General features: G+C 39.7%; 2 protein-coding genes across 4 annotated transcripts in view; one reads left to right on the top strand and one right to left on the bottom strand.

Annotated features, from left to right (window-relative positions):
- LOC117434566 (V-type proton ATPase 116 kDa subunit a 1-like) overlaps nucleotides 1–6,426 on the top strand; it is a 29,364-nt gene extending 22,938 nt beyond the window's left edge. For all 3 annotated transcript variants that reach the window (XM_034057131.3, XM_034057130.3, XM_034057132.3), the window contains 3 exons: nucleotides 134–251; nucleotides 1,019–1,190; nucleotides 4,169–6,426. In XM_034057131.3, the coding sequence (XP_033913022.1) occupies nucleotides 134–251; nucleotides 1,019–1,190; nucleotides 4,169–4,262 (384 nt within the window). In that variant the 3' untranslated portion in view covers nucleotides 4,263–6,426. The remainder of the gene's footprint in view (nucleotides 1–133; nucleotides 252–1,018; nucleotides 1,191–4,168) is intronic.
- An 11,056-nt stretch (nucleotides 6,427–17,482) lies between these two features.
- The window catches only part of LOC117434495 (serine/threonine-protein kinase 17A-like), an 18,578-nt gene continuing 9,781 nt past the window's right edge, over nucleotides 17,483–26,279 (bottom strand). Inside the window, exons 3-7 of the mRNA XM_034057060.3 lie at nucleotides 22,783–22,927; nucleotides 21,751–21,877; nucleotides 21,084–21,132; nucleotides 20,288–20,467; nucleotides 17,483–19,257 (exon numbers count right to left, since the gene is read on the bottom strand). Of these exons, the coding sequence (XP_033912951.1) occupies nucleotides 19,008–19,257; nucleotides 20,288–20,467; nucleotides 21,084–21,132; nucleotides 21,751–21,877; nucleotides 22,783–22,927 (751 nt within the window). The 3' untranslated portion in view covers nucleotides 17,483–19,007. The remainder of the gene's footprint in view (nucleotides 19,258–20,287; nucleotides 20,468–21,083; nucleotides 21,133–21,750; nucleotides 21,878–22,782; nucleotides 22,928–26,279) is intronic.

Genomic DNA, 26,279 nt, shown 5'->3' with positions numbered 1-26,279 from the left:
CCGAATTATTAATGCAGTGATTGTAATGATACCGGACTGTTGGGAGATACTCTTAGGGCTGAGTTTGAGAATCTCTGATCTGATGATCAGAGTCCTGACGGAGCTATGAAGCCACTTCGCCTTTTCATTGCAGTTTGACTTTGCTGACACAGCCGTTCACCAGGCTATCCATACCATTGAGTACTGCCTGGGCTGCATCTCCAACACTGCCTCCTACCTGCGGCTGTGGGCTCTCAGCCTGGCTCACGCACGTAAGTGTCAATCAATCAATCAGTCAATCAATACCTTTATCCACATGAGTCCACTGAGAACACATTCTCATTTACAACAGCGATCTTAGTAAGAGGCTCACACTGCCACAGCCAAAACATAAAACTCAGCAGCAACTTAGCAGGCACAGATGCTGGCAGGGATTAGGTGAGTCAGACGTGGCAGGGATGGAAGTGAGGCTCCCGTTGCACAGCAGTTTGATCCATTCCTGGTTTCCGAGTTTCATAAGACACACCTCAGCTTGTTACCTATACACTGAGGCTAATCAAGCTCATAGTGAAACCTGGAATGGGGGACACTACTATGCATTAGGAGTCTTCCATCCATCCCAGAGCAGGATCCCAGAGTGGCTCACTTGGTAATGGCACGATAACGGCATTCAAAATATTACTATAACATCAGTGCAGCAGTGTGGAGTAGTGGTTAGGGCTTTGGACTCTTGACCGGAGGGTCGTGGGTTCAATCCCAGGTGGGGGACACTGCTGCTGTACCCTTGAGTGAGGTACTTTACCTAGATTGCTCCAGTAAAAACCCAACTGTATAAATGGGTAATTGTATGTAAAAATAATGTGATATCTTGTAACAACTGTAAGTCGCCCTGGATAAGGGCGTCTGCTAAAAAAATAAATAAATAAAATAAATAAATAAATGGGTTTTTTTGGCGAGAAAGTGGGAAGTAAGGAATGGGCTTGTTAACCTGATGTGTCTGGCTGATCTGCTGTCTCCCCTCTCTCTCGTCCTGTCTCAGAGCTCTCCGAAGTGTTGTGGACAATGGTCATGAGCATTGGCCTGTGCATCAACAGCTACGCAGGCTTCTTCATCCTGTTCTTCATCTTCGCTGCCTTTGCCACCCTGACCATTGCGATCCTGCTAATCATGGAGGGCCTGTCTGCTTTCCTGCATGCCCTCCGTTTGCACTGGTGAGTTGGGAGATTGCCATTTGCTGCTTCGTTCTTAACTTGCAAAACACACACAAGTGTTGGGATAACTTGGTGCTCAAGTCGTAATTGTAGGGCCAATTTATAATCACATTTTTTTAAACAAACAATATAACCGAGTAGGGAACATTTAAAGTTAGTGTCTCTATTAGCTCAATGAAAAACTATGTGGTTTTTTTAAGGAAATGTCACAAGGGCTGTTTTGAAGATAGCCAGAAGGTCTTCATAAGGCAGCATTGTTAAATCTCGAGAAACATGAAAATCTGTTCATTGTACCTCTTAAGCATGATTAAGCAAAAAATGTTGCTTAATCATGATGCGTGTATATGTAATCTTGCAAATACCCTGCAGCTACAAGCATTAAAATGTGTTTGATCGTGAAACGAGATGGTAATAAATCTGTCCTAATTATTAAAATGGCATCAGGTCGTATTGGATTGTGAGGATTGCACAACATCACATGATTGTATCACTTTATCTTTATTTTAAAAAGCGTGTAGCACTATTCTAAAGGAGAGATTTTGGAACTGCATTTGCTTTTACTGCAAGTGGACTAGTCTAGTTCTCTGTTGCCCTCTATGGGCAAAGGTGTGAATCTCTACTAACAGGAACATGGTAAAACGCGGTGTGCAATGCACAAATCAACGCTGCTTATTTCTTCTCTTAAACCCACTTGTGCCTGCAACTGTGGAGCAATACCGCTTGAGTACTTTACAAAACAATCATTTACCAGCACTGAATTCATTCTCATTAACAGTGCAAGCTAGTTCTTTCACCCAGCAGTACTGTAATCCTTTCCTTGAAGGTGTTACATTCCAAAGGTTTCGCTGTCTCTGTTTATACACAGGGCTTGAAAGACCTGATTTATGCATTCCACAGTGAACACGCATAGAGACGTCTTCACTGGCGAGTCCTAGATTAAAGACAAGTGCTGCGTGTTGCATTGGTGCCTGGAATCGGGAGCGTTGGAGGGGATTAGCGGCAGGGTCTTGTGTTTGCTTTCTCCCCCACACGCCCACCCCGCCACCTGCCTTATGACCTCGATTTCTCCCGCTTCCCTCTCCCCTTCTCCCTGCCAAAGTAATTAATCACAGTCCACTTATGGAAGTGTAGTCAGCTGCCAACAACAGATGGGGTTGTCTGGCAAAAGCCCTGTGTAATGCGAGGGAGTCTTTACACATTCTCACTGCTCTACTGAAGACATTGGTCCTACAGATAGACATTTTTAAGGCTGAGTGACCCAAGACACAATAATATGTGGGATTTTAGAGCCAGGATTGGATCTCGATCTACACTGTTGCCAGTTACAGTACTGACACCTGATTGGCTGAGTTTATTGAAGGCTGTATCTTGATTAGCCTGTGCACGGCCATTTCATTTGGCATTCTATTCTAGCTGCTGTAGGAGTCTTAGTGAACTACTTGATATAGTTGTGACACCCTTATCATGACCCTGAGTGATATGCATCACACCCTGCTCAGAAAGTTTCAAATATTGTCTAAAATATTTCATATAAAAATGTACACATTCCACTCTGGAGCACTAAACTTTGCTCAGGGGTGAGTTCAAAATAACTGCAGTAGACAAAGTCATTCACCAAGTTATTTTACAGTTGTGAGTGTTAAGTTTTTTAATAAAACGGATGACATCTTTAGTGCGAGAGAGCCTTCCTGAATACACAACACCCTCAGTGGATACAGAGCCATCGCTGATTTGTGCCGGGTCATCCGTTCTCTGACCTGTGTAATCAGCTAGCAGCGGAGGATCCTTCACACTTAACACCCCTGAAATTTTTAACCTGCGGATAAAATGCGGATTTGGGTGCGTTTTATGACGGGAGCACAGAATGGAAAAAGTTTATCGCCGTGTGTGAAGAGGCCCGAAGCTCAGAAGGCTTGTTCTCATTCCTTATTTGGTTCTGCTTCATCCACACACTGGCAGAGTTCCAGCGTTGCAACCTGTTCCTTCGTTTTATTGAACTGGACTGAATAACCAATTGCACAAGACACGCTTTTACCCCCCCCAAGAGTTTAGACCAGTAGCACTTTTTTTTTTTTAAATTATTGAGCTTGCTTTGAGAATAAATCGCGCTGCAGTTTATTTTTTCCATACTGTACCTGAATATTCACAATTACTTTACTGTTTTCTGAAAAGGTCTAGAGTATACTGGTTTGGTATATATATATATATATATATATATATATATATATATATATATATATATATATAAGATTTAATAACACTGTAGAACGGTTTATTTTGTAATTCCCACATATCCTGTTCAATTTCACTCTCAGATATGACCCTGGGTCAATGTTAACAGCATTCTGTGATCTATTTCTTTCCACCCTCATGTGCAGCCAACATCTTATTAAAATAAAAATCTATTTTAAAAAGGATTATGTGTAACAAATGGAATGTACGAGTCTGGCTTTCATGAAAGACACTGTGGTTTCATTTAACACAATAAGTCCGGCATGCGCTTTCTATTCGGCAAGAAATCTTAAGAAAATGGAAAAGCACTAGAGAGCGATTCTAACTATAGAAAGCCTTTCTTTTAAAATATGAAAAAAAAAAAAAACTACGGGTTACTACATATCTTAAAAAAACAACATTGCAAATGGGTATTGATCACACTGCGTTAACATTTTCATATTATTATTTTATTATTTATTTCTTAGCAGACGCCCTTATCCATGGCGACTTACAGTTGTTAAAAGACATCACATTATTTTTACATACAATGACCCATTTATACCGTTGGGTTTTTTTACTGGAGCATTCTAGGTAAAGTACCTTGCTCAAGGGTACAGCAGCAGTGTCCCCCCACCTGGGATTGAACCCACAACCCTCCAGTCAAGAGTCCAGAGCCCTAACCACTACTCCACACTGCTGCCCTTCCATAGACACCAGATTGTATTTTACTGAGCATTAGCGATAACGATGTCTCATCTCTGCAGGGTGGAGTTCCAGAATAAATTCTACATCGGCCAGGGCTTCAAGTTTGTTCCATTCTCGTTCGAGACCATTCTTGATGGGAAGTTTGAAGACTAGAGCGTTCCCAGCCCTTCTGTGTTGTGATGTAATGCGTTGTGATGTGTGTTTGTGTATCATGCAGTAGCCCTCTTTTGACTGGAACAGCGTTTCTGTGCAACCAGGCAGTAACGCTGTATCACACGCAACCTGTAGTTCTAAATACAAATAGCTGTTTATGTGTGGTAAAGTGGCATTCTATTGGTGGAACTGTTGGAATGCTAATATGGGTATGTATACATTTGTTTAAGAGTAACCTTTTTATTTTTCACTGCAGTTATATTGCACTAAAATACTAAAATCAGCACTGATTTTTAAAAAGCAAACCAGTTAAAAGACCCTTGTGTCTGGGAAGAAAGGTGCCAAACAAACTAAACTGGATTCATTTAGACAAGCCATATGTGAAACAGCCCTAAGACATTAAACTTGATATGGGGTCTGTCTTTTTTTTTAAAAAAAACATTAAAATAGGAACACTTTTTGCCTCCCTCAAATGACTCCAAATCACACGAACCCTTATGGAGCTCATAATGAAACTTTATAAGTCTTTTATGAATGATTACACTACACAGTCCTGTGAACTACAGGTAATAATTAACCAGAAACTGTTCGTGCATCTCTGATGCCGAACTGTGGTCTTTATTGTGCTGGCGATTCCTATTCGTTTGAAAGGATATCGGGTGCAGTTTCTTACATTCTGTTTTCCTAAAAACTACAAAATGATCTCACAAAAAGTCTGCTGGAAGCCATAATAGTAGTACAGTATTTCATGTTAGATTTCGAAATCTTTAAATGTGTCCGTTTTTCATTTAGCATATGGGAAAACTACAAAGCGGTGTGTAATTCGATATGTCAACGTAACATTATTCAGCAGGTTTCACTCGACTTTATGAAGCAAAATGTGTTAATTGTATTGGATTATGCAAAACTTTTGGCCCTGAGCAAGTAGATCCTCTCCCTGCCCTGCCCTGCATTCCTCCAGACCAGTGCTATCTGGGACTGTCTTCAAGTCGGTCATTGCGAATTAGATAAAATGCATGCCATTCACATGACGCACCTCGTACAAGAATTTCATCAGCATGAAACAGATCCCACAATATACACAGCCTCTCATTCCCCCTAATGGATTGCTGTGTGTAGAGATTGCTGTGTGTAAACTCAATAGGAAGCTAGATAGGTGGGTTATCACATTACTGGTTTGCTGTTTTTTTTTTTAAAAAAAGGGAGTTTTTGATAAACATTTAAGTCGACAGCATACTGTATTTCTAAAATGGATTACAGTTTAATGCTGTTTCAGTACTGTTTCAGATATAATGATGGAAATATATTGCATACCGTTTGAGCCACTGCATTTAAAAAAAAAAAAAAAATCTGGAATGGATCAAACCAATCTTGGATTACTGTTGCTCGCTAGCACCTCCTGTTGGTCAAACCAAGTGTGAATAAATTCCGAAAACATCTAGGTACAAAACAGCCTGTCCGCATTAATTACATGCTTTATGGATGTTTAATATGTCAATAAACAGAAAACTGCATTATGCTGAATTTCTTTGTATTTTCTTTTCAACGGGATACATTTATGTACTGTGTATAGTGTAGAATAAATAGGAAATAGATTGCCTTTCTCATTTTATTTGTGACTTTAAAAAATAATAATAAAAAACATAAAACATATCGCAACGATCTATTCAAAAGAGAAATGGGTCTACTTATTAAATATATACCTGATTCTGCTGTTGTCGAGTTAGTGGTAAGCTTGTTATTGTGTGTAATTCTTCTGTGATAACTCTGTGGGTAGTGCATTCTTTTTTACATGTTGATTTATTTTGATGTTTACAGTGTTCGTGTAAAACAGATTGCACTGTCATGCAAGAATAAACCGAGTTCTCCAATGAGTTGAATGATATCGCCCTGGAAATAGTTGTATGTTATCTGTGTGAGATTATTCATAAAACTGTAAGAACTCTTTTTATAAAGAATGTGTTATTCAGGACTGTGTTTTTTGATTGATTTAAATCACAAAAGCCTTTCAGACTGTTTTAGAGAAATAAAATCCTGGAAAAAAAGGAAATCTTAAAAAAAAAAAAAAAGTCCTTAAGCTAAGTGAATAGGGTTCAAAGCGTATGCTATATCGTTGTGAGTGATGCTTTTGTGTATTAACAATTAAAAAAGGAAACGAAACTGGGAGATCTTGTTGCTTCTTCATTTTTTTCCCGTGTGTGCTACTGAATGTAGTTTTCTAACATCTTTTGTTGTTGGCAATTCTGTTGCCCTTCAGCTGGAATGAAAACCAGCAGCCAGGACCGGGGTTGGGAACCACTGCATTAGATCAAACTGGTTTGAACTGGGGAAACTGGAAACCCAGTTAGGATTGTGCGCTGGTAGAAGTCAAACACTCCACTACGAGATTGAGGAAGTGGCCCAGTGGAACATTCTGCGTTGATGTTGGGTATATTTTTTTTAGCTAATAAACTATGCATTAGATTACACTCTGTAATCGGACTGAGATCGGCTTTGTAGCTCCTCAGGAGTTAATTGTACAGGTTCCTTGAAAGACTGTTTGAAAGCTAACTTGCACGCTAGAAGGATAAGTCTTTCATTGTGTTTACAGTATAATGGATTTACAGCGTGATGGAGAGAGGTAACAGACAAGAACACTAGCCAGGGTGTGTATCTCTGTCATTCTGCTGGCAGAGGCAGAAGTCAAGAGGGTCTCTGGCAGGTATCAAGCTATCAGTCACAATAAACATTGAAATGAAACAGTGACTTGATTCTCATAAATATCTGGTGGTAAGCAACCAAAGAGTAGTTTCCATTTATACAGTGTGTGTGTGTGTGTGTATATATACAGCTGGCTCTTTGAGCTGATATATAACATGCAATGGACAACCAAGCGTAAAGAGCAGGGTCTTATATGTAAACAAAAAGGTTCCCGATCTTAATGTCCTGTCTAATAGTTTTTTTTGGTATTTTGCCGTTTGGGGTGGAAAAAAACAAAAAAAAACCCTGAGTATCCGAATTGTCTTATATATTACAGGGTGTTTAGAAAGTAAGTTTACCGCATCAGTGATACGGTGTGTTTGAGGTAAACTGACTTTCTAATCACCCTGTATCATGTCGGTTTGAATATATAAGTACAGTACACATTTGTTTTTCATTGTACAAACACATTGTAGGTACATAGTGTTTTTTTTTTTTCATATGGCTCATCATTAGCAAACTGGTACTCGATCTGGGATCCTGGATCAAGATGCAATCGGTCACAAATGAAGTTTAAAAAATGGTTAAAGGTCAATAAAATTTGGCCAACAAGGGTCAGCCAAATATTTGCTGAAACAAGCTTGTCTATTGCCACATTATTCTAGCTCTGTGTTACTGTACTGAATATTGTCAATGCTGGGGTCTGCTTGAGTTTCTTCACTTGTATTATCATGGTATCTCGATGGCATTTATCAGACTTTTGTGTAAGCAAAGCCTGCATCTAATCCCTACTGGAACAGACAGGCCCCCTTATCTCCAATCATTCCCCTGGAGTCTGCTCATTGCTGGTGATCCATACTGACAACCCCCTCTCCAGCACTGATGGGATTCCTAACACCCTGTGGGCATGCTGCTGCTGCTCCTAATTTACATTCCAGAGGACAGTAGAGACAGTTTTAAACACAGCTATGAATGGCTGAACCTTGCACAGAAGGCGAAGAAGAAGAAGAAGAAAAAAAAACACAGCCCTCTCCAGCTCTGGAAAGAGTTCGGGAGCTCACTGTGTAAAGACAGAAAGAAACTAAAAAAAAAAAAGAAATCCTGGCTAGGCGCCTGAGACTCTTCAAATAAGGCAAGGAATGTCCTTTCTGCAAGGATGTCACAGCCAGGTTACCCTCTTACAAAAGCACACATGTAGTGCTGGCTAGCAGGGAATTTGTATAGCATGCCCTGGTGTATGATGTTTTGTAGCAGGTTCAAATGCACTGAGCAAACAGCACAGGAATAAACAGTCTCACTGCAGCACAACCTCCCAAGCAAAAGCATCCTGCCTTCTGTTAGTCACTGGCATATCCTCTCCTAAACTCAATTAGGCTCAGCAATGCTACATGGCATATTTACCACATATGTTTCTGTTTTGTTTTTTTTCCCAATCGCACTATGAATTGAAGGAACCGACTCCTTGTGCAAATAACAGCATTCCTTAAATAATAATCGCGATGGTCTCAGAAGGAATTGATCACGCCTTAAATATTTCACGTTTGTTCAGTAGTGTGTGATCTATTGCTGTTTGCCAAGCTACTGCCTTGTAACTTTAACGCCGTCCCAGTTCACTACCATCCCATCTGACGGTTACGCCATGCTTTGACGTCACAAATCTGCATGCAGGTATACGTAATGCTGAACTCAGGTTGGAATACCAAATGCATGCACACATAATCAAAAAGCAAGCAGGTTATTCTGCATATTCGTGAAAGAGTAAAAATAAATGGTATTGAAATGGTCTCATTAAATCTTGGAAGAACCTAACATCAAAAACAGCAATAAAAACGACAGTAATAGTGCTGTGTAATACCAAGACTGATTGTTATCGTTAGTTCGGTTTTTCATTGCAAGCCAACGTGCTGTCATGGTTAGAACAGAAGCACGGGTGAGTAAACATGGTAAGTACTGCTCTAAGTTTGCCTTTTTATGTAACTGATAGATAGTGTTTGAGGACGCATTACAATCCATGCTAAGAATACTTGCTTGCAGTGAATCCCATTCCACTTCTATCTCCTGGTAGCTCAGCAATGACACCAGCGCCACCTAGTGGAGATATACTGTCAGGACAACCATCTGTCTTTGTTTTTAACCACTGTGTTGTATCTAGGCTTGCTTGATTGTAATCGGAAAGCTCGTTAAACGTCAAATTTCCAAAAAATATGAGTTCGACTGAAATAAATGTATATAGGACAAACGTCGGTAAAACCACTCGCTTTTATTTAATTTTTTATTTTTTTTTACCAAAAATCATAATTTAAGAAATCATCTCTTCTGTGTAGTTTTTATACTTGTCTGTTCCGCTCTGAATGGCTAGGGGTCGCTGTTGCTCAAATCAGTGGTTCCTTAATAGGCCAGTGTAGTTTCACCGTCAGCCATTTCATCCTGTCCTGACAGATCTCATTGGCTGAAGCAGCGCTAGAATGCTCTCATTCGTTTGAATGACTGTCAATCATCAGACCGACTGTGCACTTTCATTTGCCGGCTATAGCCTGTCATTCAAAGCGCCTACTTTGAAATTAGCGGGTTAAGGTGTAGGTAAGAGTTTGCTATTATAGGTATACACGGTGACAGTTACTAGTTTGATTTGAAAATGGGGCGCAAGAGGATAACGCTTAATGAGTATTGTGCACAGTACCCTGATCGACTGCAGGACGAAGCGGGCCAGTCTGCTTTGCCTCCAGCGAGTCCAGCTGTGCTTAAGGAGAGGGGCTGAGCTCGGAATGAGTGCAAGTTAGTTCTGTTCAACTCTCTAATGTTTTGTTCTGTGCATATTGTTTTTACTTGTAAGTGTATGCAATAAAAGTCTGTGTAATACACTGTATATGTTGCGTTTTCTACGGTTTATTTGAGACATTTATTTCTTTCTAATCTAGTAGGTATAGCTCTGATGTGACCAAACCGTTGTTTCTCAATTACAATGTTGGCAACCATGGTTTTGTTGCGTGTTGAATATGATATAAGCTATATTAATTTACCTGTGGCAACAGGTCTGAGTACAGTAGTTGCTTGGATTGTCTTGTTTGCATCCAGCCTCACCCAGTTACACAAGCATACAGCGCCACCAGGTGGTAAACTATAATCACTGCAGCAATGTGAAAATAGCATACGAGTATGTTGGCCAAAATACCATTCCGTACTTTTTAGATAGTCTAAAAATAATAGTTGCTACTTCTCTGTATTCCACTAGATGGTGCTAGCTGACCGCTGCTGTTTTTACAGTGATACGAATCGACTTTGCATTCACTGTACAATCTTTCTTTAGGCCTATGCTACTGCCTGAAGTTTTGCATCACCCTATCGAATGAACTAATTTTGCTTCATAAAGTCGAATGAAACCTGCTGAATAATGTGACGTTAACATACTGAATTACACACCACTTTGCAGTTAATGAAAACTGATAATTAAAAAACGTGACACGAATCTAACAGGAAATACTACTATTATGGCTTCTGGTAGACTTTTGCGATATCATTTTGTAGTTTCTTTGATCACATGATGTTAAATAAAATATCTAAATTATGTTCATATCGTTTTTTGTTTTTTTTAAATTTTGTCTCAATCGTAAAATTTGAGGTGATGCAAAACTGTATTTATCAAAATCTGGAGTCAAACCAGAATTTTTAACACTTTACTCAATCATAAATTCTGAAGTAAAACAATTTTGAAACCAAGTAAACTAAATATCAGCTAAGGCTTTCATCGGTTTCTTGTACTTACCTCTAAATTATACTGTCATGTTGTTGTAATTTCAGGATTGTTTTATTGTATCGGAATGTTCTTTACTCACCTTGCTATGTTCAGGCAGGGCCCTCTCTCAACCCCGTTCCCATGACAACAGGCTGTTCTCTCTTATCTTGTTGACTAGGCCTCTATATACACTCTATATCTTACACTCCTGTTGTTTACAACCAGGCTGATTTGTTAGTTATAAATAAACTACTGTTATCTTTCTAAACAGTACTGTGTGCTGCTGTAGGGGATATCATTCTCACTCAACAGAAATCATGGGAATTCATCTTTCAGTGTAAATACTGTTTACATGCCTTGTTACTGTAACTTCCCTTTTTCACTGATGGTTTTTTTTTTTTTAAAGCTCTGACTGCATCAAATTCTTTACCCTGCAGATAAAACATAAAGTAATGAACTCTATGTGTTTTTCATGAACAGTTCAGTTTTTTTTAATGTATGTATTTTCAACTAAAACGTGTGTGTGGTCAAGAAATTCTATCTCTGAACATTTCCTGTTTTGCATTAAGTCGCCAGCTATTTCATTTTGAATCAATCTAAAAGTCTGGTTCAATTTTAAGGTCTTGCATTTTCCCATTTCCCTTATTCATGAAGTTCATGTTTCCAGTCATGTTCATTTAAGTATATGAACCACTTCCAAAAATGCGATTAGCATCATTTTCTTGACCTGACACGCCTTCTCATTACAGCACAACAGTAAATAAAGGCTGTTGTAACATCAAAACACATGCTTCCCTTTAAAAACTAAGGAGATGGCTGTTTTCATTACGTTGCTCTGTCTACTGAAACCTGCAAACAATAACAGAAGAAAAACCACGACAGTGTCTGGTTTCTCTTGACTGATTTCTCCCTGGACGGTCATTTTTACAGGTCCAGTAGACATACAGGACCACGTCACTCCAGATACAGAACTGCTGTTGTGAATAGCAAGAGATTGTGATGCCAATCAGTACAGAATGCTGCTCACCGCTGATATCGTTTATCCGGTCATTATCGAAAACACAATCATGCTTAAAGCACTTTCATCCGGGGGGGGGGGGGGGGGGGGTTTATTTAGTATGAATGTTTTTGTTCATTTTGTCTAGTGTGGCAAGGGTAAGTCAACAGCTGCTTCTCAGGGTGTTTTTTTTTTAATATTATATAAATATACTGTAATGCATATTAGAAGGATGTCTGTTTCTAAATCAAACAGAAAAAAAAGATTATCTATTATTGTGTTTCTTTCTAGGTTACCTAACAAGGACCATTCACACACAGCTTTCTGATATAGATTAATGGAGATTAGATAAAGGGGCATTCAGAACAGAAAATAGGAGGCACTTTTTTACACAGAGAATTGTGAGGGTCTGGAACCAACTCCCCAGTAATGTTGTTGAAGCTGACACCCTGGGATCCTTCAAGAAGCTGCTTGATGGGATTCTGGGATCAATAAGCTACTAACAACCAAACGAGCAAGATGGGCTGAATGGCCTCCTCTCGTTTGTAAACTTTCTTATGTTCTTATGATTCCTATCAACCCAGCATTCACAAGGGAACAATGAGGGGTTTTTTTCTTGTCTTCAGTTCTTTAATTCACTCCTATGTTTTGAAAGAAAAAAAAACGACTTTAAAGTTACAAGATCAGAAACAAACACCTTGAGCGAGCTTCAGAGAACGTTTCTAGGAACGAGAACACACGTGTGCAGGGATGGAAATAAGACTCCCGATGCATAGCAGTTTGATCCATTCCTGGTTTTACTATCGTAGTGGTTGAGTTGACTCGTTTGGCTCTGTGGACCGGAGTAATGTTTCTGTATCTTGTGTGAAGGCTTTGGACACTTTTAAAGCACTGGATAGCAATAATACAATTACCTGGGATTTTACTTAGCTGACCAGCCCTGGTGTTTGTCTGTATAAACACTGTTGCTGTTTCACGTTTCACTTCAAGATTCGTTTTTAATGTAAATAACTTTGTGGCAAGTTTCCAGTGCCTGAAATCTGTATTTAATCCATTCTGTACTATTTAGTGCTATAAGAGGTAATATTATGTAAAGGAACCATGTGACTGTTTGTGCACTATATAGGGCCCAGAGCAGTTAGGTCTACTGTACCATGTGTCATAAAAAAAAAGGAAACATCCCTTCAAGAATACTGATTGGTGGAACTGGTGATTGATAGGGGAAGATGATGGCTGCAGAGGCCATTTAAAGAGCTTCAATCAATACTTCTTGCTAATGAGATTAATCACATATAGCGCATTGTATTGAACAGGACAAATCTATTGATTAACAGACTGTTAAAAGGGAGTTTGAATCACGCATCATCTAGAAATGTCACGCAGTATTAAAATGGGTAGCTAATCGCACTGATAATCACATTCCTTTAAATGTTTCCACGAAAAAAGTCGGCAGGAATTGAAACACACACACACACACACACAGACAGAGTAACCTCAGGGAAAGTTGAACGACATTAAATTGCTCTGCGACCACAGGAAACCGTCTAAATCCCCCAGCCATGCCATACTAAACCAGAGACAAGCTACGGAAAACACGCCCTGCGAGTGAAAGAAAATCACAGGGAAATAGCGAAATTAATAGCTTTCCTGTTACAGTTAAGATTAAATCTCAGTCTTTAGAGTCTCACTGGCTTTGTCGTTTACATGTTTTTACACGCTCCTTAGCTGTGCTATTTTACTTTGTCTGTCTCCTTTTTCCATCCCATAAAAAAAGACGACGAGATTGAAATCTTGGTTATCAGCCCCTTTTTTTTCTCGATATCTGTGACTTTTAACTCGCATTTCCAGTAAACTGTTTCAATTGTTTATCATGGGGTGCCAAGTTGTTGTTTTTTTTTTTTTTTTTAAACACAAATATTTTACCATGGTTTTTTTTTTTTTTTTTTGGTTTTTTTTTGGGATTTATCTAAAATCACGTCATTTTTTCCTAGATTTAACCAAGAAAAAAAAGTCATTTTTTTTCCACCAGATTTAGCTTAACACATAAATGTTAACAAAAACATACTTAAACGTTTTATAATGTGTACTTTCAGATACAAAGATTTACTTTTAAAATGCTGAAAGACCATGCATTTTGGATGTATCCGTTAGCTAAATGTTGGATGCCAAGTGTAAAATGAAGATTTAAGACTGAAGCATTTTTTCCAGATTTGACTGTCATATTGACTTTAAATGTTGAATTCGTGATAGATGTTTTCCATAGTTCTAAATTATATCTGAAACTACGCATTTCAAAACTTTGAAGTATGTTTTTGTTAACAGTAATTTATTAAGCTAAATCTGGGGGGCGGAGAGCTAATCTAGAAAAACACCTGGTAAAATATTTGTGTTTACAGCCAAGTATTTGGAACGTGATCCTAGCTGACGATGTGCGATTTCTTTGTGTGCAGAAAACCACCTAGACAATAGCTTTTTGGAAACAGACACAGTTATAATGTATTCATCAATGACAGCTGTAGCCAGTAGGGGGCGCCAGTGGCATGGTTGTCATAACAAGAAAGTGACAGACTGTAACCTACTAAATAATTGCTCTGTATTGTATCTATTGAATAACAGCACTTAATGCCTTCCTGTGACATTGTTATACCGCTAAATATAAATATATTTAACCTTGACAGGGCTGTCCATTAAGACTAACATTAAGATTTGGGTAAGCATGTCCTGTCTGTTGCATGAATGCTTCTGTGACATGCATTGGGTAGGCATTCATTCTGAAGAGGCATTAACTGTACCATTGTGCAGATAATAGGTCTGCTTGTGTGCCAATTACAATTAGAACCAGAGGCTTAAAGGTAATAAAAGAGGAAGAAAAGGGATTTCAGCGGACTGCCAAGTGTTTGTAGCTGAAGCTGACATCCTGGGATCCTTCAAGAAGCTGCTTGATCAATAAGCTACTACCACCCAAACGAGCAAGATGGGCCGAATGGCCTCCTCTCGTTTGTAAACTTTCTTATGTTCTTAAGTTTAAACACCCTCCCCAATAGCTTCCTTGTAAGGAGAACGTTGCTGGCTGTCAGTGCATACATAGCTAATGCCGTGTGCTGGCTTTTAAAAGCGGTCCCCTAAAAGCCTCATCTAGATATAAGCACAAAAGAGACGCAGGCAAGGCAACATCAGTTACACCCTGTAATCGGAGGCGAGAAGCTTGGAATAGAAAGAGGTCAAACCAGATAGGGACCCCATGTTTTTGCTCGAATGGTATATTTTAAGCCGGCATTTCACTCACACGGCCGGCAACACCCAAATCGAGGTCCCGTAAGACAGCTGGTCAGTGGTCACCGCATTCAGATATCGTGCCAAGGGACGGATGGGGAAGGGAATCTGATTGAACTGCAGGAGAAGCAAGCTCAAATTGGTATATCACACATTATGGGTCTGGCACATGCTGCCTGAAGGCCACTCCCTTCTTCCAGTCTGCCAGGCAAATTTAAACTGAAAAGGAGTTGGTTTTGTCAGACACGTCCGTTAAGAAATGGAGAAAGTGCACTGCAGAGTTTTGTTTTGTCGGTTTATTTCGGTAAGGTTATTTTCCATGTAAAACATTTTTTTTACAACACACAATAAGCCTTCTACTGGTCTCAGGGTGTCCTCATTTTCACAGTTTCATTTTAACCTCTTAACCAAAGGTTATTGCACAGAGCCATATAGAAACTGTACTGTACATAACTAACCCTATGAATATACACCGCTGCCACCTGCTGGATATCACATACATAACATCTTGTGAAAATGAATTAATCAGGTTTTGAAAAGAATTGCAGGTGGCGTGGTGGTCTGCACTGCTGCCTCACAGCTCCAGGGTCCTGGGTTCGATTTCCGGCCTCAGGGGTCTGTCTGTGTGGAGTTTGCATGTTCTTCCCGTGTTCGCGTGGGTTTCTTGAATCTCAAAATATAAAAAGATGGATTAGGAGTTAATCATGTAATACTCAATCCTTCTCAGCGAGGGAGGTTATTTTTCTATCAGGGAAGTTTATTTTCTTGTCGATTGTGCCAATCCAGACTCTGACCATTAGGGATTACACTGTATTAAATCCTCCATTCCTTCATTTATATAACAGCTTGAAATCCACCAGAGAACCGGAAACACTTCAGATTCAAACAGCAGGCCAAAGTCAGCGGGGAGGCTCTCAATTTCATTTTTATTTTTTGGCTGGGCTCCAGGGTTCCATAACCACCGCTGAAACGGAACAAAGAATTCACATCAAAGGAAAAATACAGGAATTTGGCAATGCTCCCTCATTTGGAAGCTGCTCAAATAGCATAGTACCAAGCAGCGAGAGTGCTCAGGTGTTGTGTTAGGGATCGTGAGGTACGTATATTTTGCATGCAGTATATACAGAAACCAGCTGATCCAATTGTAATGACACTTGCTGTGGGATTGTAAACTGTTGATCGTATCAGAATCTGTGGACTATAATAAAAATACTTGTTGGCACACACACACACACACACACACACACAGTGAATGGCGTCTAATTTTAGATTCACAGCAGGGGCAAGGGATGAACTAACATGCTCCTTGTCATCAAAATTGAATGGTACTAAAAATGACTTTAGGGCAGGACGCAGAATGATTAATCTATAGAAGATAGTCACTTTGGTCTCAATGACTCTTCACTCAGGATCCCAAAACATGACTCCTTTAACAAGACTGAATATTAGAATCGTAACCCTTTGTCGCTTGTATAGGGTAGTATATTCTGTACAGAAGCAGAAACGCTGTTGCAAACACCACAAAAAAAGAGGACACAATGAAAATAATTATTTATTTTTTTTACAATTATGAAAACAAAATGTACCAACACAAGAATAACCGCAAGGAAGGTACACAAAGGAGAAACTGCACTCACTCGTGTGTGTGCGCTCCCCTTGAAATTGCAACACAAATTGCTGTTGCACATAGATTCTGGAAGGCGAGCTACAGTTTTGCACATAATGGGCAGACTTTCCTAGTGCAGGTAATGATTTTTACTTTTTATTTTTAAACACATACACAAAAAAAAAAATGTACTGTACCAAAATGCACAGTCACTCCTTTTAGACACAAATAGAACTATTCAAAAATCAGGCAAGCCTGCTTCAATGGTTTCCTTTGTCATTTGGATTCAAAATAAAGACTTAATCTTCTTGGGTTTCTAAAACGTACAACCAGAGTTGCAGATGAGCCTCCAGTTGCAGAGCCGTTTAAAACATTTCAAGCTTTACCAGCATCCTGATTAGTCTGGGCAAGTGTGCAACTAGATCTGTTCCAGAAGTGTCAAGTCGTTAAGTCTTATGTAAAGCATGGATATGCAATGGGAGTCTTATCTGTTTCCCCTGCCAGACACATTCACACTTCTGCTATAGAAACACACTCCTAACCGACACAGTATTTACACCAGCACACACATACACTGGCATACAAAACTACATTTATTATTCAGTGAGACTACTAAAAGATAATAAGGAAAGCTAGGGCACTAGGAACATTACGGGTCTGCACTGTAAGCAGACTCTGTATCTGGCATCTTCACCAGATATTATTTATTAGATTGTTCTTTAAACGGCTGCTGGTTTCACATATTTTGCAGCTATATAAGAAAGAGTCTAAACTCAAGTCCTTCGTCCGTTTGTTACAGTCACACGTAGCTCACAGACCAGAAGACCTTTTGATTTGTTATGTTCTGTCTTGGCTGTTCTTTAAATAAATTCAACATGGGTGTACAGTAGAGAGAGTTAAAACAGAAGCAACATTGACAAATGGACACGATATATTTTATAATATTAATCTTTTATTAAAAAAAAAAAGCAAAATAGAAAAATAATTAACAGGGTATTTCTTCATTAATAATAATAATAATAATAATAATAATAATAATAATTCAATGTATGTATTCTTCAAAGTCTGTTTACGTTTTATTCTGTATTTCATCAAAACAAAATCGGTCCGGAAAATTGAAGTTGTGCTAGCTTGAAATCAGATTGTAATTTCTTTTTCTGAGAAACTGCAGTCTCCTGTACCCTTTCTTTTCTGTTTGTTTTAATTGGAGTGCAGTTTTATTCTTTTTACACAATAATCATTATTTGAAGAACCACGTAAAATGACAGGCACTAAAATACAACACTGGCCACTTGTGATATAATTAAACTGAAATCTTTAAATTGTCACAATGAAAAATCAAAAACGATAAAAATGGCCCACTAGATACTGTGCAATGTTACTTGGTTGGCATCTCTAGAAATTCTAGAATCATCTGTGCCTGGAACAGTGTGAGGTGTTCTAGAAAAAATGCACACATGCTACAAGAGAAATAATGCTACAGTTTGATACAATTATGTGCCCCACTGATGAACTGATGTCTGTAAAGCAGGTGTAATGTGAATATGCAGAACTACATTTGTGATGACAAACAGAACCCTCAACCTTTCAAACAATGGGGCTGTTTATATATATATATATAAAAAAGTGCATAACCATCAAAGTTGAAACCAAAGTGATTAATATGTTTCTTTAATAAGGTGGAACCAGGCTAAAAGTTAAAGCAGATCATCTTTAAATCAACATCAGCTGTCCCACAGAAATGCTTGGGTTCACCCGAAAGTCAACATTTCGATATCTCTGTTCAGTCTAAAAATCCAACAGTTCGACATGACAAGTTAGCTACCCCTCACAACACCCAGCTCCCAGCGATAACCTTCACCCTCTCCTTAACTCTTCTCTTCTATATAGATTTAACTTGAACTTTTTTAATTTCCCTTTCGAGAAGTGACACTTTCAAAAATAGCCTGCAGGCTAATCACGAAGAGAACAGCGTGGTAAAAAAAAAAAGTTTCAAAGTAAGCCATCAAAACATGAACAGTGAGTTCAAGCAGTAAAGATTCAACAGAGACAAACAAAAACAGCCTCAGGCAATTCTACCACTTAATGTGGTTTGTTTTATCTGGATCTATTACTGTGGCACAGAGACCCAAGACCCGTTATCTTTTTGCCTTACTGAAGCTCCAGCAAGCGGGAACAATTTCCATAAAAACCCTGGAAGATCCCTGTGGCAACCAGAAAGGTTTAGTTTAAGAAAAACAAAAAAAAACATTTTGCTTTTTCCAAGTCCAACCCAAATCCTGGTGTCCCGGTCAAAACCCTCAGAACTTCAAAACGCAAGACAGTGTCCCGCAAACAGCACCACGGAACCTGAGCCCAACCTCAGCAGACCTCACTTATCCAGAGAAGTTTGTAAGCCAGAGAAGCTCATCGCTCAACTCTTATTTACAATGTCTTTCTTTCTTGACTGCTAAAACATCAGCAGACCAGTTCTTGCTGGATCTCTGGTAAGGACTCCTCGAATATGAAGGTCTTGCGGAAGGCCTGCAGGTCACTCTGGGAGGTGCAGATGGTGTAGGAGGCCTGCAGGACCAGCTCCTCGGCTGAATCAGGGCTCTCGGGCTCCGACTGAGACTGCCTGGCCTCTGTCTCCGACAGGCCCTCCAGGATAGTGGGGTGTGGGCACAGCCAAGGGTGTTTCAAGCAGTCTTCAGCTGTAGCCCTCTTTCTGTGATCAGAGGGGGAGACATAAGAGAGTATATTAGGATTGGGCAGCTATACTGTACTGTGATTTATAATCACAAAGCTGTAACTCATGAGCGGCGAATGGTTTTGCCAGATAAATGTTTGATATTTCACAGAGCTGCTCTAGACTGCTGTGGCGTTCTTTAACTGTTTAAAAAGAATACAGAACTTCGCTTAAGCCATCAATTTGAGTGAAAGTCTTGTGAATAGGTCCCATAGCAATGGCACGTTCAAGGACAAAACCACATTGAAAAAGGGCACTTTTCTTAAAAAAAAAAAAAAAAAAAGATTTCACATCAGTGGTAGGGGAACTGCTTGGATTTTGTGGCTAACTTCCCTTTTAAAGAAAGCTCTCCGTTTGTGGTTAGCGTTTCTTTCTGCAGGATCCAAAGAGATTGCTGCCAAGCCCCTGAAGTTAACAGAGGCTTAAGGACGGTGGCCAGGAACCAGTAAAATCGCTCAGACTGCAAAACTATAGTTCAGTTTTAGGAAAATCTGATGCAAAAGTATCTTCTTCCACTGTCAAGTAACCACATGCAAAACAGCGCTCTTTCAAAAACAGGCTGCAAAACAAAAATCTGCACGGATGCACGTGCACCATCCATGCGATCTTGCTGTACAAAACCCACCGCCCACTGCAATAAGAAGAATGGACAACTTCCAGTTCATGCTGGTTAGTTTCCAGCAAATTACATTCATACCCCAACAGCAAGAAAGATTTGTGATCATGCAAACATTTTATGCAGTCATGTATTAAAACAAATACTGCACGTCCGTTAATGCAATTCATTTCACCCCTGATCAACCTTTCATGGTTGATTTACCAAATTTGTATTGAAAAACCTAAAGGAGATGCACATCAGATTCTAAAAATGCTTCCACAAACCCATCACAAGAGTCGGATCTACTTAAACCTGAACACAGGTGCTGAAATAATTCAGTTGGTTTCACTCTAGTTCCGAACTAGTTCTGCTCTGGCAACGTCTGTAGTGGTGTATGCGGTCCCGACATACCTGGGGTTCTTGATGAGCAGAGATTTGATGAAGTCCACGGCCAGATCCGAGACGCCCTCGAACACGTCCTGGGAGTAGTCGACGTTCACCTGGGAAATGTTGAGGAAGGTTTCCTGCTTGTTGTCTCCCAGGAAGGGAGATTCGCCCGTCAACATGACATACGTCAACACGCCGATACTCCTGAAAAGAGGCGCCCACATTTCAATCTGAATCATTTTTAACCTCCAAGACTTTGGCTGAAGGTCATCGCATGCTGGATTGAATTAAACGTAGGATTTGCCGATGCATGGCACCATTAGCAGCCACTCATGGAGATACTCAGAAAGAGATCTTCCAAGTCAGACTGAAGGTGAAGTTGTGTGTGGACATTACACAAACAGCAATGGAAACCCAACAATTTAAATCTAGAACTCTGAACACTTATTCTTATCTTGAAGTAAAAAAAAAAAAAGCACAAGAAAATGAAGCAGGCCAACTTTGATTAAAATGGACTCATTTACGTCACTTGAAAAGACACTTGAATATTACGTTGATACTGGAATCAGTGCAGAGCACAGCTTCAGAAAGATAAACAAGCTCTTGGAGAAATCTGTCAGTTCATTCTAGTTTATTTTTACAAAGTTTAAAGAACACAGCAGAACAAACCGGACAAGTAATAACAGATTCCTCGGCACTATTTATTTTCTTAAGGCACAGATTCCTCCGCTAACTATTTGTTTTCTTAAGGTGCAATATTCCAAGCGCTCCATTCCACAGGACAAAAGGGGATTCGAATGTCAATCACACCCGTACTCACCACATGTCCGTCGATATACGAATTGGTTCGTAGTTCAAGATTTCTGGAGCTGAAAAAAGAAAAACATTCCATGTTCAGTATTAAATACGGTTACAAGGCAGGGTTAGAGCAGTTCAGTGACTGAAGCACTAGGCTGCAGTTTGAAAGGTAGGGTGACTTAAATGACCTTGTGTGAAAGGCAGCAAATTTGAGATGATCTCGTTTCTCCCCCCTCAGTAGTAAATGGCATGCCAGCACTGAGAATTCAAATTTGGAGACGGAAGGCTATGCAAATCAAACATGAGGGAATGAGGTCTCTTTCAGTTCTATTTATCCATCAATCAAATTATTTTATATATATATATATATATATATATATATAGCGCCTTTTGCGGCAAAGCCATCTCAAAGCGCTTCACGATAAAATAATTAAGAAAAAAATTAATTACAAAAATGTAAAAAGGCCTTTAAAAAAAACTAGCCCGAACAATAAAACACTAAAAAAGTCAAGTTAAAAAAACATTAAAATGTATTTAAACTCCACTGGCTTGAGAGAACAGATAGTTATTTAACAGACGGTGGTATTAAGATCCGCCAACGTTTAGCTCAATTGACTAAACCCCGCTGTGTAGACCAATAAAATTGAGTCCTTAAGGAGTCACATTCCGAGGCACTGTCCTCTCCTCACCTACGTATTCAGGCGTGCCCAAGATCTCTCGGACCTCTCTCACATTGTCCACCCTCCTGGACAGGCCAAAGTCCACAATCCTGATGTCCCCCAGGGGCCGGACGCTGGTCAGAAGGAGGTTCTGAGGCTGCAAGGGGAGGACGATACTGAATTAGGAGAAATATTCTAAACAAACCCTAAATCGTGATCACAATTAACCTGAGTATCGGCCTTGTTCTGTGGAATTTGCAAACAGCTGTTCTTAGCTGATTTGTGTTTATAAAAGCGACACTTGATGCAGTACAGCAACTATTGCAGCTTAACTGCAAGTTCTATTTAGTGTATATTTTACTGCTTTCATGCAGCCAATTTGTTATTTTTTATTGCAAATAGGTCTTCAGTTTGACCCTTTTACATTTCGTTTTGCTTATTTTCTTATTCATACGCGACAGCAACAGCATGCTAAATATAAATCCGGTCATTTTAAAAACACATGCAGGATTAAAAAAAAAAAAAAAAAAAAAAAAAAGGTATTTTTTAAATTCATTTTTACAGTTTTTCAGCACACTAGCTTAAATCATTAATACAGAACACGTTCAGCAGGTAAAGCCTGATCTACGATGCTGCCAACACCAGGACTTCACATCAGCGATCATGGTTAGAAAGTCCAGCCTGACAGGCAGCGTCTCTGAGCTGAACGGAATGGCTGACAGTGTGACAGTGTCCCACAATGAGACGTAAGAACCCAAAGACTGAAACCGTCTCAAAAAAGTCCAATCTCCCTTTCGAATAGCTTAGTTGGGGAACAATTCTAGACATGTTCTTATTGCTGTTTTTTTTTTTTTTTTTTTTTTTAAACTTTGACACTATTCAAATCTGAACACGTTTAATGATGGATTAATCACAAATCTCACATAAGAAGTGCTTTTGCATTAAAACGAAGCTGCTCCCCACCCCCCACCCCCCACCCCCGTTTAGTTGCCCGCGGGGCTGTGTAACTACAGCTTTGGTTGTCTCGCCACCATTCCCACAATCCTCCAGGGCAATACTGACCTTGAGATCGAGGTGGACCACATTACTGCGATGCAGGAAGGCCACGCCGAGCAGGATCTGCCTGACCAATCTGATGACGTCGTTCTCTGTGAAAGCCTCGTCATTGTCTGCCACGCACTGATTGAAGATCTCACCACCGGCAGCGCTGGAGAAAGACAGAGACACACACACATCAGGTTTCCACTATTATTTTATTTAAATAAACCGATATCCACTTCTACTCTGTTTTAAAGCATATCAACATGCAGGCGATATAATCCTTATGTCAAAGAGTAATGTACTTGAACCTGGATATCCCACCATAGCTCCCAGCCCTTCAGCCCGATCCCAATTCTACCACAAAGCCTCAGACATTGCCCATCACAATTTGCAGTGACTTTGATCACATTGATATCAAATCGGTGCTAGCAAACCAAGATATATATTTGCTGTCCGCGTCTGGTTTGATAAGATAGTGGCAGCAGGATTTGTTTTGTGCAATCGCAATGACCACCGACCAACACAGACCTTGCTGAACTACAAGGACAACCCAAGCCATTTCCTGCCCCGAAAAACGGTTTGAATCTCCTCGAAAGAAGCATTTGTGTAGCTAACAGCTGCGTAACACTGCTCTCAGCTGTGAAAACAGGGGAGTGTTTATTTATATCTGAGTTATCGCTGGAGAGGACAATCATCTTAGCCCGCTGTGGGAATTCAGGCTGCCGTATTAAACCAAAACATGCCTGGCAGACTGGATACACCCAGTCCAACACTGTCACATCCCAAGTCCCGTAACCCAGGGCAACAGAACGCGCGAAACGGCATTCTGTTCTTGACATTTCGTAAAGCAGGCAATGCAATAACACCACAACAGGGGAGGGGCACCAATTACTGTATAATTTGGAGGAGGTGAAACATTGAAAAGATGGGAGATAGAAATGTTTGTTTCTACTTGGCACGCAATTTAAAATCTAAACAATGACCGCCCTTCGGCACTTTTGTCCCAGCTGTAACCCTTATCTGTCCAGCAAAGTAAAACGACCACTACCATACATCACAGTCATAAATTAAAGTGATGGTCTAATTAAATGTAGTTGTGCAGTAGTCAAACTAGAACCATCTATGTATTTGTAGAATTATATTATGTAGTAGAGAAATGTGTGCCTTTATTATGGTATTAAGCCTTTATTTTATTTTTTTTACTGTAATGCCAACTTTACGTCACAAGAAATGAGCACTTTTTATTTCTAGTTAATTCCTACAGCATATATTTCTATAAAGTAACACACTGAAATCCCTGCTCTCTCCCATGTATACAGTATGTGCTCTCTCTGAATTCGAAATCCCACGATCTGACGCTGTATCAGAGATCGCCGATAAGGGCGAGAGTCCGATGATCTGCGGGGTCTCCCCTGAAATCAGTCCCTGCTTGAGTTGAGATGCCATTTTGCAAAACATCTTCAGAGCTTAGAGCTTAATGGCGTGCTTCCGAATTAGGATGTTTATTCAGGATATAATTACTGCAACACTGACTTCAAGACGTGGACACAGATTGCAAATTAGCAAGGCAATTCCGTTTGAGTTCCCATCGCATCGTGCGTTTTGAAAGCTTCGGAATTCCAACATCTGGGGAGGGTTGTGAAATCCCTGGGAGAGTCTTCTAGCGGACTCGCATTATTTAAACTGAAGATAGATAGCCACAGACTGTTAAATGATATCCAAACAGCTTGCTTGCAGCGAATGTCTAAGCCGATTAGAAACAAAGACGATGTAATTAAAAGTGGCAAATCTCTGACTGTTAGACAATGGGGTCTATTCTACTGATTAAAACGCTGGCAGACCTAAATAACATTTAAAAGATTCAAATGTGATCTTTTTGTACAGACTTAAATAAAACTGCACTGTTGGAAGTTTGATTACCACAATACAGAATCCTCTAATAATCCCTTAAACAATGAACAGAATACTTAGGATTTGCCACCACTGAATATCTCCTTCAGTCACTGAGTGTATAATTGTAAAGTTAAGTTTCCTGTCTATACCTCTTTTATAAATGGATCATTTTTTAATTTATTTTTTACAAAGTTTTGGCAGGGCAACTTCTCAAACTCCATAACAGTTAACACAAACCATTTAAAAAATTTAAATAAAATTAAAAAAAAACCAAAAAAAACATGATACAATCCATTTAGTTTTTGTTATTTCCAAAATTGACTCATCAAAAAAATTCTTAAAATAAAAAAGTTATGTGAATGCAATTGTTATTCCACATACAAAAGCAGAAGCTGAAGTTCAAGACGCTCTGGAGTACAAAAGAATCGGAGAATGCTTTCGTAGGTTATATAAACTAACGGAAGAACCTAAAGATAGGTTAAGCCAATTCCTTTCAAAACAAATGGAAGTCAAGCAGTGTCACAGGATGGATGCCTTCGCCACAAATACAACGGCTCAACAGCTTTTTTAAAAAAAATAAATAAATAAAAAAATAAAAAAGATATTTCCATATAAAAAGAAAAGAAAAAAAATGCCAAGCTTCTAGAATTTCACAGAGATGAATTTCAATAAACACTGACTGAACCGTTCTACACAGACGAATGCAATTTAAAAGAGGAAGCACTTTGAGGTGAAACTCTATCCAGTTTTTGTAAGGGTCAGGTCAACCGACTGTAACTCAAGTACGTTCTAGCTCTTGGTGGGGAAAAATGATTTCTGGTCCCCATCTCCGTTGCCGCAATAAAAGATCACCCACCGTGAATGAAACAGGGGATTTAACAACCATTTCAAATTCCAATTCCAGAGAGGTACAGTTCCCTGCCCCTCAGTTCCCTCCCCACACAGCTCAGGAGAACTGAAGGTCCATTGGGAGGTCTCTGATCCCACGACCGAGCCAGCTACCTCTTCTACACCCAGCAACTCCAGAGTGGACGTCAGCGAGCTACCTGCCTCTGGAGGGCAAAGGCCACCCCTGCAGGTGTCTGCTCTGAGCTCGCTGGACGCATGGCCAGTAGGGTGCGCTGTAGCACGATGAGGAGAATCAGTGCCTGCCAGTTTTTGGTGCATGCAATTAGATCATGCCTTTGGTTGGATTTAAAAGGATCCGAGATCGCTGTTTTGAATAGTGGAGAAATTGACCACAAAACATGAAATCTATACCAAATCACCCTCAAGTTCAATTGACAGAAGTGGCTGAAACAGCCAGTAGTTTGTTCTCATGGACAGCTGGTTGGACGTATATGTTTCTATATAGTATATGGGTGCAAGTCTGGGAAGTCTAGTTGTTCTGCATCATGATTGTAGTCTCTTACAGTCACTGTAACATAACAGGAGGCTACCCAGCTGAACTGAAATAACTTGAATGCATATTGATGTAGTCAAGAGACGTGTCTCCTCTCTTTGTACTGGTCTGAAACCGATCCGGATTCCCAGTGTTCCTGCCTCTCGATAAACTCTGAATGTTTTTTGTTTCCCTTGGTTTGGCCTTACCCGCTAATCAGCGCGTGGGTCCTGGAACAAAAAAC

The sequence above is a fragment of the Acipenser ruthenus genome, chromosome 28 (genome assembly GCF_902713425.1).
Source record: "Acipenser ruthenus chromosome 28, fAciRut3.2 maternal haplotype, whole genome shotgun sequence".
Taxonomy (NCBI): Eukaryota; Metazoa; Chordata; class Actinopteri; order Acipenseriformes; family Acipenseridae; genus Acipenser; species Acipenser ruthenus.
The sequence above is the reverse complement of the archived record's forward strand: the minus strand, read 5'-3'. Positions and strand labels throughout refer to the sequence as shown.